Consider the following 12,526-nt stretch of genomic DNA (forward strand, 5'->3'; position numbering starts at 1 on the left):
AACTAGATTCATTTTTTCATGCTTATAACGGATTTGATGTTGAAGAAGACATGCACACGATCGTGCTATTTGAAAAGTTCACCAATCAGGGACGGCTTTCAAAAATCTTCTTTGTGGTTTGCTGCTCTTCGTCAGATGGAAGGTCCTCTTCTACAGTCTTTTCTTTATAACCACTGCTTGTGTTTTCCTACCGTATATAGTGAGTCACTGCTAGCCAAGAAGTAAAAGCTTGGCGAATTTTTTCGATCTGTATTCCCCATCTGCGTAGCTTTGCTAACCCAGGAAATCTACTCAAGAATCAACCCCCCTCTGTTCGTCTCATCGTTTTGTTTGACTGCTGCGCTTTTCGAGATGGTCCAAGCTTAGGATCCAGGGGCCGAACATAAAAACGAGAAAAAAGGTGAGCTAAGCTTTTGCACGCAACCCTACTCTCGTTTGTCCGGTTCATGAGCGCTGAAGTAAGCATAAATCGGTCGAGTGACGCGGTGAAAATTCCGAGGTTTTCCTGGCTCCTGTTTGCCACTGAAATCAACAACCATGACCGCTTGTTCCTCCGACCCCGTCGCTCATTCCGCCGAAGACACATAGCCTAAAAGCCATAGCCACCCAAATATCGGCTAGCTAACAGGAAGCTTTTGCTTCCTTTGCTTTGCTTGCTTTATCTAGTCGGCTCGCTCATTTCCATTGCTTGCGCAAAATTGTCTCCGATGCTGATGCGGCTGTTCAATAGAGCAGACTACGATAGTGGTTGTAGTCGTGTGGATGCGGTGACACTGGTAGCAAGAGCGAGTGTGAAAGGTAGCGCCCTCCGCTGTCATTGCGACCTGAACGACAACGGCGGACCTGTCTGTCCTCTTTTTCCCGACGTATTCTTCAGCCCTTGGATTCGCTCTACGAAACTAGCCGAGCGGTAGAGAATTCGCCCCAGGAGACTCGTTCTCCTGTGCTCGACACCCTCCAACAAGTGAAGGTGCACTCGCGCAGTTTCCGACTTTCTCACACTATTTGGATATCTTCAGGGGAAAAGTAAAAAGTTCAATAGGGAAAACAGATAAAAAAAAAACATAGACACAGGAAATAAATAGAACGAAGGATCAGAATGAAGGAGAGGTGGTGATGCGAAAAGGAAAAGGAGCAAGGGATACATGTAGAGAAGGAGTGCTACGTAAGAGGATCCTACTATCTCGAAGGACTATATGGCGGCAACAGAACCAACAATGCGGCGGTTATACAGGAGTGCTTTGTGTCTTGGAAACCAGCTATCAACATGATGATAGGAGACAAAAGCGGAGATTTTGAGGGAATCTGAAAACGCCTCATAGAAGGATCAACTCGACAACCTTTATATCTCAACGAGTTCGGCTGCCGATATTCCGGTTAGTCAAGAATAGCTAAGCAGTCTCGTTTCGCCTCATTAATATGGCATTCTAAACTACACAGAGTTGTTAAAGTTGCTCTATTTTGACTTTCTTCTTTTGCTTTTATCAGGAAGACGCCTGATGTCAGCCTGTCGCCTGTTCCTATTTACAACAACTTAGACATAAAAAATGACCTTATATTAAAAGCGTTGCCTTTTTAACTTGATCTTTTATTCACTAGTAAGATTTCGAGACCATTGCCAAGCACCTGCAATATTTTGGCTACCTATGATTTTTCTACAGTCCTGTATGCCTTTGCTACTTTGCGTATACTTCAATGCTTTCTCTACCAATAAGATTTACAGTCGAGCCATGGAAAATAAACCGGTGTGCATCGCACTGGTTCTGCTTCTTACAATACTCTACCGATTTCGTCCCTGATTCTCATAGTTCTTGAACAACGCAAAGCGTAGTTACGCTCATTTTTATGAGAGAATACCTTTGGTTATGTAGCACCATTGGTGTAGCTCATCAGGGTCCTATCAGTGAACACGTGCCGTGCGGACTTCTCATAGGGGACAGCTTTCCTCGATGGACTTTGTGATCCGACAAGCAACTTAGTTAACTTAGTATATTGATTGAAAAATCTAGAAAGCTCCTGTCATATTTAGATCTAGCCCGGAAAAAGTCAGAAAAAATAAAGAGCAAATTTGATTGTGAATTGTGTTCGTTCGTCTTCGACGAAATCAGCCTATAGCGTTTCGTTGCATTATGATGCACCTGTACGTCACGGGCTCAATAGCTATGACACCAAACTGAGAACTAATCAACCTGGTTGGGTCGCAAAGAGTTCAAGCTGCAAAATCAATTTAGTTAGTTACATAGGCAGCAGTAAATAAAAAGCCAATCCTATTAGGAGTAATTGCAATAATCGTAATAACTAACAATATCTCATAAAGCTATCGTTTTCAATGGAGACAAAAATAGATACCTATATATCTACTCACAGATATTATACAACCTATGTGGATAAAAGAAAGTTATATGTATTCCTCAAATCTAAAACGTATTTCATCTATATAACCCATAACGAGCTATATTCAATAATCGTAGACATATAAAAAATCCAGCAAACTATATTATACTATTTACAGAAATAAATGTTGGACCTTAGAAGCGAAACTTAACTTTAGTGTCGTTTTCTAAAATTTAGACAAAAATACTTAGTTTTATCTAAACATGCTTAAAACATTAACTTTTGAAATTGTCCGAAAGATTCGTGTTTTACGTTACTACACAAATCCATATTGCTCTACCAGCGCAATGCTTAAGAGCCTAGAACAATAAAATTTCTTATTGCAGACATTATGGAAATGACAGAGCTTCGATCTGTTAGTTCCAGCCATTGTTCTAAACATAACTCAAATTTGATGGAATCATTTTCGTTGGGTCAATCGATGTAACGTTATAGTATTCGGCACTAAGGGTTCTTTCGGAAGCAAATCCTACCAGACTTTTAGTAGATCCTAAATGGTTAACCGATTCCTTTGAACGCAACTATTAGCTTAAGTTGAACATTCAACTTAAAAATTAAGACAGAACCTAGGCAAAATTCTCATTAATATTCATTCGCTTAAAAAATATGGTCTTATGTTTTATCTCGTCCATACGATCGCGAAATCATAATCATATCTTTCAATCAATGTTCAATCAAGGCTTCGCTTCCGCCGGAGTGTTTCACTTGCGAAGGATAACATTAACCGGCCGCATCGATCATCTATCTCCCTTTGGTCTGATTAAAATAGTATTCGATTGGCTTATTTTCTCAATTACAGCATTTAAGAATACAGATATGTCCCTCTAAAAGAACAATGCCTTTAGTTTTTGCTCCAAACATTAAGGCTACTTTACGTTTTGTAACTTTACGTCCATATTTCTAAGTTACCTTACGGCCTTCAATATAAATTCATTGCAGCACAGGTGCTGCGTTCCGCTATAAATGTTTTTTGTATGCTTGGCTTACACGAGAGTCGTACATGTCAGGGAGTGATAGGAAGCCATTCCCAGGATGTAATACTAATAATAAGAAGTCCGTATTACCGAACTGAAAAGAGATAGAGCATTGTAACAAACGTACTGCTTCAAAGAAGATTATTTCTCGAATGTTAGTGCTGTTCTTGACCTATAGAAATGTGAGAGGAAACCTATTCGCACAAGGACATGCATATTTTTATAAGAAACCTTTTATTTGCCAATTAATCACGCGTGAAAGACAATACTCGGAAGTAATAGTAGTTGGCCGTGAGGCTTGCGTCGTCCTATGTGATATTACATATGGTACAGATAGCTATTCGTATACGACCATAGTTCATCATAAAAGAAAAGAAGTTACTGAAGAAGTACTACGATAAAAATAAGGAATAATTACCGAGTTAATTCCTATTCACTATGTTAACACTTTACACTATCCCCTTGTCAATTGTTGTTCCAGGTAGTCACTGCTGTATAATGCCGTCGGCAGTAGTAGGTCACCATGACAGTAGAGGGCGCGCGAGTAGCCGAAACAGCGACACCAACAAGAACATCGGCCGCCTCTGCAGCTGTAGTGACGGAAGCGTCATTGATAGAATACGTAGCTTGACGTTTGATGGTCAAACGCGACGAATACAAAAGGAACAGCATCAGCAGCAGCCACAATTACAACGGCAGCAGCAGCGGCAGCGCTACAACCGATCTTGTCTGCTACGCTGTGGAACATTTTTGACGTCCTTATGGTCGGCTAGAATGGGGCTAGGCAGATGGCCAGGTTTCGCCCTCGTCGTCTGTCTTCTACTCGGGACTCTGAGCAGCTCTACTGGAGCTTCAATGACTTTGAATAACGCCGGAACCAGCTCAAGTAATTCAAATAGCCATGACGAAAACAGCAGTGGACGCGTAGGGCAGAGCAAGAGCCTTGCTGCCCCCAGCACTCTTTGCCCACCCAGATGCAAGTGCTACCCCAACAAACAGGCTAGTATTAACAACAATACCAACAACATGTTCGCGTGCAAGAAAGAGACAGAGAAACAAAAAAAGAAGACGAGAGTTCAAGCGATTTGATGACGACACAAGCGCAAACCGCGGACCTAGTTTTATTTAGTTCCAAATATCTAAGTTGTTGAGGTAGTGAATTATAACGATAATACGTACACATTTCGATTTGGCTTAATGAGAGTTTATTAATGACCTAGAAGCAGCTGCTTGATCGGATTGGGCAGATAGTCAGGCGGGGGATCGGGCACTTATGCGTGAAGTTCAACGTATTTGAACTTTTTTTTTATATAATATGGCAGGTTTGATACATTTAGCCAGTCGATACAATGGCGGAGTAGACGAAACTGCTTGATTATTTTAAAGGCGCGCATGTGGGTTCTGGCTGCGGAAAGCATATTAGTCCTGATGACACAGAGATGGCAGAAAAGTTGATGCTTTCGCTATTGACGTAACTCTTTTGTTACATAACCACGTTACGAATAAAACTGATTTTTTTTATTACACAGTGTTCCATGGGATGTGTTAAGGAGCTGACATTTTTTTTGCGTCATATTTCTTTTATACAATGAAAAATCCATCTAAAACTTTTGTGGGTTTTCAAATTTTTAGGCGAGAGCAGCCTCTTTATAAATATACCATTTTGGGCTACCCTGCCCATATGCAAATGAATCAAGAAAAGAAAAGTAGGTGGGCCATATTTTCGGTATAGACAGAGATACTCTTTAATCTTGGAAATGGTTTAGTCGTCTGCTCGCGTCCAATGTCATCGACACACTAGGTCGCATTATCGTGCATGCACGTGACACAGTTACCGCGATTAAGGATAGAAACGTGACGATCTATCATAAGACAAAGCTATCTGATCAGCCCCTGGCAAAGTACTATAGTAGTACCCTAAAGTATACGTACCCTACTACGTACCGCTACGTTTATTAACACCACACGTAGTTAATGTTTCAGTTCGAGCGAATAGTAGAAAATCGGAGTATTATGCTTAATTCGTATACGCTCTAAATAGCACCTCTAATGATCCTGTACTAGTAGTTCTACAAGCATTTTGTACTGCTTGAAGCAGAGTGAAGGAAGACACAATTTGCTACAAGCGCTGATGCCATTGTGTGCGTACCCGTCTTATCACATATGGACTCTTCTCGCATAGTTATTTTTGCCACTGGCTGTGTAATCGTTGCACGCGAAGATCGTGTCTCGGCAGGCGACGAAACAGGCAATGTCGAAAAGTCGGGTCCAACAATAGTTTGTTAGCACGAGTAATAAATACACCCTTTAAACACATAGCCCCAGCATTACTAATTACGTTTGTCGAAGCATTGAGCTTAATGCGACCATAAAATATTTTTTACTTTCGTTATGGTCGACAAAATACTAACTCGATATCTAACTAAAGATGAATACTAAAACACAATATAAAATCCGGTTTATTTACGGAACTACACTTTGGCAACGCTTAAGTTTGCGTGAAACTCGCAATGCAAGAATCGAAAGCGCGTCTATAAGACTCGTATTTTTTGAGACGGAATATTTATTCGACCACGTAAAATTCGAATTATATGTCCTCTCATACTTCATACGTGGCCTTTTATTCTCCCTTAAGCACCACACAAAATGCGTCCTGCCTATAATGATTTTACTAGTGTGACATCTGCTCTAAGTTACAACATCTCCTAAGTAAAGAGAAAATCTGTCACGGGATCTTGCGCCATTGCCTCCGGCAGATTGTAGTTGACCAAACGATGCTACCATCTGTATAAGCGCGCAAGCAATAAATACGTTTCAGTTCCTTGAAAGAAAATTTGAGAGTGAACTTACGTTACTTAAATTTAGGCTAGTTCGTTAAAAAAAAGTTGCATTTGTGCAATTATAGTGGTTTATTCTTATCTCATAGTGTAAAGTAATGTATTTAGCAATTGGTTCCCGTTTCCATCAACACATCCAATAGCATCGTTAGGTATTATTCTACCGTACGAATCGTCCTCAGGGTAAAACGATATCTGTCTATGCCCGGGTTCAAACCTAAGCCACAACGTATCTCTAAGACTAGCAGGCAAATACGTAACCTGCCAAGTTATCACAGGAACCGATCGACAGGCAGGGCTCGATGTTTTAAAGAAAATTGTTAAAACATATGACGTATTAGACGATCAGATGTTCTCTGATGTTTCGAAAAAACTGATTTACTTTTTAAATTTTTTTACATATGAAAAAGCACAGAAAACGTAGCATCGTTTAGAACTCAGGTTAACGGCTATTCAATTTTTATGCATTTCATAACTAACTCGTGTCCTGTGATAAGCATGCCTTGTAACTTCTTGCTTCATCTCCCACAAAAAATAACAGTTTACCACGAACGATACAAATTGCGAAAATATTATATTTTTTAATGAAATTTCTGTATCTGTTAGAGGCCAACGGTAAGGGGCTATGGGTGTTATGCCGCCGAGCTTAAAGACGACAACAAAATACAAAAACTTTCGAATTGAATACTACGTTCCTCTCTGCTTGTTTTTAGAAGACACAGTTTGCAGTTCAGTACTCCCTCATCCCACCGACTATTTAGTTAGTCCTCTTTGGCCATCTGCCTTTCCCCCAATGTCTGGTATCAAGTGCCTATGCAACTACTCTTTTAGGCATTCGTCTGATCAACCTTATGCAGGTTAGCCATGCTGAGTCCCGCCGTCGTAGGCGTGCCACGCAACCAGTGAAGTCGGGTCTATTCTGCCAATCCTTTGTCGGGTGTGCTTTTGTTTGTGAGGGTAATTAGGTTTAATGTCCTATACCCGTTAAGTCTTCTGTGTTGACGCATGTGATGATGGGACTGCATTTTGGTGTGTCTGCTTATGTAGGATGCTTCTAGTTACGTAACCGACTTGTTTCCGCTAGGCTGCTGTGCAGAACATTTTCCCTAACAAAAACCTATGCAGCCTACTACAGCCAACGCCCTGGAGGGCATCCAACGATACAAAGTGCAGTTTGCCCAATCCGTGAGAGACTTCCGAAGTTTGTGTTACTCCTAGAGTTGTGATCTACGGTGTTCTCTCGGGGCACTGTCTACCATCTGTGTGCTTAGACGTTTACTGACTATATATATATATATATATATAGTCGACAAGCCAATATATATATACATATATATTGGCTTGTCGAAGAAGCATGTATCGTTTAACCTGAAACTAAAGAAAATATCGGCAAATAATATTAGTAAACTAAATATGCATGATTTCAATCAATGACCTTCTGCCACCTTTCTTGCAATTAACTTAACGCCATAAAAGGACTCCTACAGAAACCGAAACAGATAATCGTCTAATGGTGGAAGGTCCTAAATAAACAACAGAAGCCCGAATCAATCGTTTTTGTCAGGTGGCAATGTACGACTCCCTTCCCATCCCATGAAGCACATAGAATCACCCTCTTTGTTTGTGGGAATTTCCGCTTTTGTCCAGATTGTGAGGCATATTGTTTTCTATCGTTTGCATACTATTACCCTATGTAGTCCGCTTTTCAGAATAAACACGACAACCCTATCTTTGGGTTGATCATAAACAGCACACACTTTTTATAGGACCTAGTAGCGTCTGTGCCATGCAGTTGTAAAATGTAGTGAATCGCTGTAGAAATTTCCATGATTCTTAAAGCGTCCTACCTTGAGTAAAGGCTATCGCCGCAAATATGTAACTTTAAAACCATCTGGCTAGAAAAACGGTCAATATTTTTTCGACAACCTGATATATAGTGACCGTTATTTTCTCTGTTGATACACTATACGATCCAATAAACTTTCCAGCGATAGCGTTAATTTTGTTTGTTCTTGCTGCTGTTGTTAACACGGGAAAACAGGCGACACTTCTCGTGCAGTTTATGCAGTGTGTTCTAAATAGAAATATGTGATGACTTATGATATTAGCACATGACCTTGTTTACGACGCGACTTCGCCATTATTGAGACTAGTTTATGTCGCAGGGTAACTAGTTTTTTTTCTGTCTGCGCCTTTTAACATTGTACACTTTCAGTCCTTTATTCTCGCTGCTTCATTCCCCTCGTAATGAGCCTACTAGCAGACGACTGTCAGTTGTCGACAACATCAACGTATAATCCAGGAGCTTACTCTACTAGAACCGAAGTCGAGCGTTTCGCTTATCTCTTTATTTATTCTTTATTACACGTTTTCGCTATGCTGCTTAATTGCGATCAAACAGAGCGCCTGACTTCGATCGGCCTCATCTCGTGTCCGAAAGGCAGTCGTTGAATTGTGGTGAATCCATTACAATGAATTAGTTTTAGCCGTATGCCTAATCTGCAGTGGTTAATTTAAAGGCTACATAAAAGATTCATTTAAATATACCCCACATTCAAATATATTTCAGACTGCTGAAATTGACAAGCTTATGATTTGAGTCGGCCTGCTTTATGTTCGACGATTTGCTAAAAATTTAAAAACGAAACGGTCTGTTTCCCGTTGGAACGCACAGAGAACATGTCTGTTGTCTCTGTAAATTCAGACTAAGAATCCCAGAGTTCCAGGAAACTACGCGACTTGGCTGGCTACTAAAGTGTATCACTTCGAAGTGATTCTTGAACCGAGCAAGTGTTATTTTATTTGCTAAGATGCTGCCTCCTGTTTTTCTATGATAGATCAGTCTCCTTGTTATTCTCTTGTCATCCTCCACCTTCTCGACTATCGAGATTTGCCCTGATCCACCTGCTGACTTGGATGGGATCTTAGGGTCTACGACGGCCGGACAAAGTCCTCATTTTTTCCTTCAATCGCTTTCGTTGCAGAGCTCTTTTTTTTATTATAGGCATTTTACAACATCACTGCAAGGAACATCGGTGATCGTACTTAAGAAGTAAGGACCTCCGTTGTTCCGATGGCTGTGGGACACTTTTCGGAGCAGAACTTTAACGCATTCAATTTAATTCTGTATAATATCGTTTTAGCAGTAAAGGTCCCACCCTCTAAGGCAGTTCCTGTTGCGCTGTACTTACATGTACCTATGTTGTTTTCCTTTTAGACGTAACTTTGCAATCGCAAACGTGTGTTTCGCTAGATCGTTTTGTCTACGGCCGATTAGAGCTTTCCGCTATTTAGGTGGTGGCTTATGATCGTTTCAACAATAATTGGACTGGAATCTTCTCCGCAGAAGGCCTAGGCTACAATTATGTACTATCCGTTACTCGGCGAAAAATCCTAATATAATGTGAATACGATTCTCCGTCACATAGTTCATGGTAAAAACGGTTACAAGTAAATTCGCACATTTCTCATTGCCACTATGGCTGTAACGTGAACGACTCAGTGTAAGAGTTGAGCAACGCGATACGAAGTCTGCTGCCGCTGTTGATATAATATATGGATAAACCGCTTTTATCGTTACGGATATCGCTCAGGGCATACCATCATAGTCATATGTGTCCAATGGCTAATGAGTTAAGCACTTCGTGCCGAGTGTTGATCTTTGTTAGCTTCTGTGTTTCTTTTAACCCTCGCCATTGCTCCATTTCTACCGCTGTCGTCTCGTCTCTCAGTCACGTTTGTGGCGCGTCTTTGGCACTACGTAACTAGCTGTAGTGTTAGGAAAAAGCGCACAGTTTTAGTTGTTTGCGCATGTACGCTCCTATACTAGTAGAAAGTTTGAACTTGGAAGCCGACAGAAAAACCAACTTCTATCAAAGAGCAATATGTTTACTTCTGATGAACGTGAAGTATACGATCTAGCACACAATATTCACTCAGGGTAACTAAATTTCCTGATCCTTACGTTGTCGCAGTTAGTTCCGGCTGTCTAGTTGGTCGGGTTCCTTTATTCTTCCTTCTGCTCCTTTTGTGTCCCACACTTGCCTGCTAAAAGAGAACCAGCCGAAACAAAGAGGGACTACAGGTGTTTTTTGTGTGATATAGTCTTAAACAGCGGAAAGCGGCTGGAAGTCTCCATCAGGTAGCTGCATTGTGTGTATGCCCTAGCAATACGCATAGCGTATGACCTAGAATGGCAGGCCATTTTATAAATATTTTCATGAGTCCCTGGCTAGACGGTGCCCTGTGTGCGGTTAGGACCTAACGGATACGTGCGAGAATCAGTCCACTTAATAGCTAAATGACAGAGCGAACGAGCGGCAAGATACTTTAGTGGAAATACGCAGATAGAGTGGAGATTTCTGCTTCTGCAATACATATGGTCTCGCACTCATAATGCATACATTGTACGCACTACTCCGATTCGCATACCGTCGTGGTCTGGACGGCACTTGCAACGCAATGAAGGTCCAATGCTTATTAGAAGTTTTGAACGCGCTCCACTGCAATGTCACCTAGTTTATCGGGTGCGAACGGCTTTCTCTTCAACCGAATCTTTATGTGTCGAGTTTTACGTCCAATATCGCTACATTTCCTTTAGATTAGTAGGCAAGTACGTTACCGACTCAACCGAATCTACTATACAAATACATTACAGAATTTTATATTGCAGACCTTCTAGGCGACTTAGTGAGCGGCGGAGGTTAGGAGCCAAGATTAAAAGATACGGTTCATGACCCGCTGTGACTAAGGGTGGGGTGGCGGGACTACTACGAGAAGCCTGAAAAAAGGAAGTTCTGACACGCGAGTAGGCTAGTATCGTCATATCACTGTTCTCCGGACAGCAGGGGTGGACAAGCGAACGAGACCCGCTCGTTAATAAAAGAGAAAGGTGGATCATGACTATGAGCTAGCTACCGCATAACGAGCGCCGTCATGGCTGGTGTTGCTATGTTAGCAGAAAGGCAAGTGAGATTGCCACTGACTGTCCCATGCACGTACCGCCGAGAGACCCGGGCCACTATTTCAACGTAGTCGGTGGCGTTAAAGGCAACAGCAGCGGTAAAAGCGTTCTCATTGCATTGAGACGACCGATGTCGACCACAACGCCAGCGATGGGTCAGCCATCTGAAAAGTACAGGTAGAAACACTGGCTATTTCTTCCTTTTACGTGCAATAGCGCCTTCTATAGTTTACGTTTTTGAGAAACTCTCAAATGACGATGATTGTGATTATGTCTATATGGGTAGTAATTGTTGTCATGATCGCAATGAGCTCGTTTTTGATGCTGACGTCGATGATGACGCACATTAAGCAGTTTTAGTTGATTCACGCTGAGCTTTGAGCCGGCGCCGCCGGTCGTCGGACGGTACACAGGAGCGAAACGGCCGTGGCAGAGTAGGTAAAGACAGAATGATGGAGCAGGCCGGGTAAAGAGGCTATAACCTGACAAGGCCGGCGCATCGCTGCATCTTCCGTCCCAGCTAACTCTGTTCCTATGCCGATAAAGACCAGACACAAACACGAAAAGTGATGAGGAAAAGCAAATAAAGAGAAAGGTGGCGGCTATTGTCGTCGAGCAAATGAGCCAAGAGGGAGTCACCGCCTGAAAGTGAATAGCTACAAGATGATAGACTTCACCCTCTGATAGTAACTGTTAGACTGCACACACTCTCCCAAATTTGATGCCAGTGGCTTGGGGCAGGTAGTTAAAGACGGGGTAGCTCCCATTTTGGATGGTGACTAGCCGACACAACGGTACGAAAGAAGCAAAAAGGGTTTGCAGGCAGAAGAATTGTATAAAAAATACATAGCTTTTAGACCTAGAATAGCTAGACTTTTAGAATAGCGTTTAGACCTTGCACGGAAGCAATTTAGGTATACGCATAGGTATTTGAGAGTCTGTTCTCTCACCTAAATGGGTTTCACGCTTGCAGAATATCCAGCTTGGGCAGCAACTATAGCGCTGAATCTGGGAATTTCGTTCTCTTAAAGAAAGGATCAAGCAATTCTTCTGTATGTGCATAATTAACACAAGGGTATAAAAATGGGTTATCAAACGTGTATACACACATTGAAACTTAATATGATGAAATGGCAAACTAACGCAGGAAATAACCATGATAATGATTAAAACAGATGGTATATCATGCCGATGTGATTGGTTAATGCTTGCCAACAAGATTACCAAAAGGTCCTGCCTTGTCGGGTCGCGCAGCATTAGTCATAATTATGCTTGGAACCTGAGCACGAATTTCTCTACAAACGATGACCTAATACCTCTCGAGCTTACCAAGGTGAGAAGTGGTTGCACCAAGAAGA

General features: G+C 41.7%; 1 protein-coding gene across 2 annotated transcripts in view; it reads left to right on the top strand.

Annotated features, from left to right (window-relative positions):
* LOC111268410 (uncharacterized) overlaps positions 1-12,526 on the top strand; it is a 64,795-nt gene that overhangs the window by 36,198 nt on the left and 16,071 nt on the right. For both annotated transcript variants that reach the window (XM_022847391.2, XM_022847392.2), the window contains exon 2: positions 3,850-4,367. In XM_022847391.2, coding sequence (XP_022703126.1) covers positions 3,867-4,367 — 501 coding nt within the window. In that variant the 5' untranslated portion in view covers positions 3,850-3,866. The remainder of the gene's footprint in view (positions 1-3,849; positions 4,368-12,526) is intronic.

This window comes from Varroa jacobsoni, unplaced genomic scaffold, assembly GCF_002532875.2.
Source record: "Varroa jacobsoni isolate VJ856 unplaced genomic scaffold, vjacob_1.0 scaffold_1281, whole genome shotgun sequence".
Taxonomy (NCBI): domain Eukaryota; kingdom Metazoa; phylum Arthropoda; class Arachnida; order Mesostigmata; family Varroidae; genus Varroa; species Varroa jacobsoni.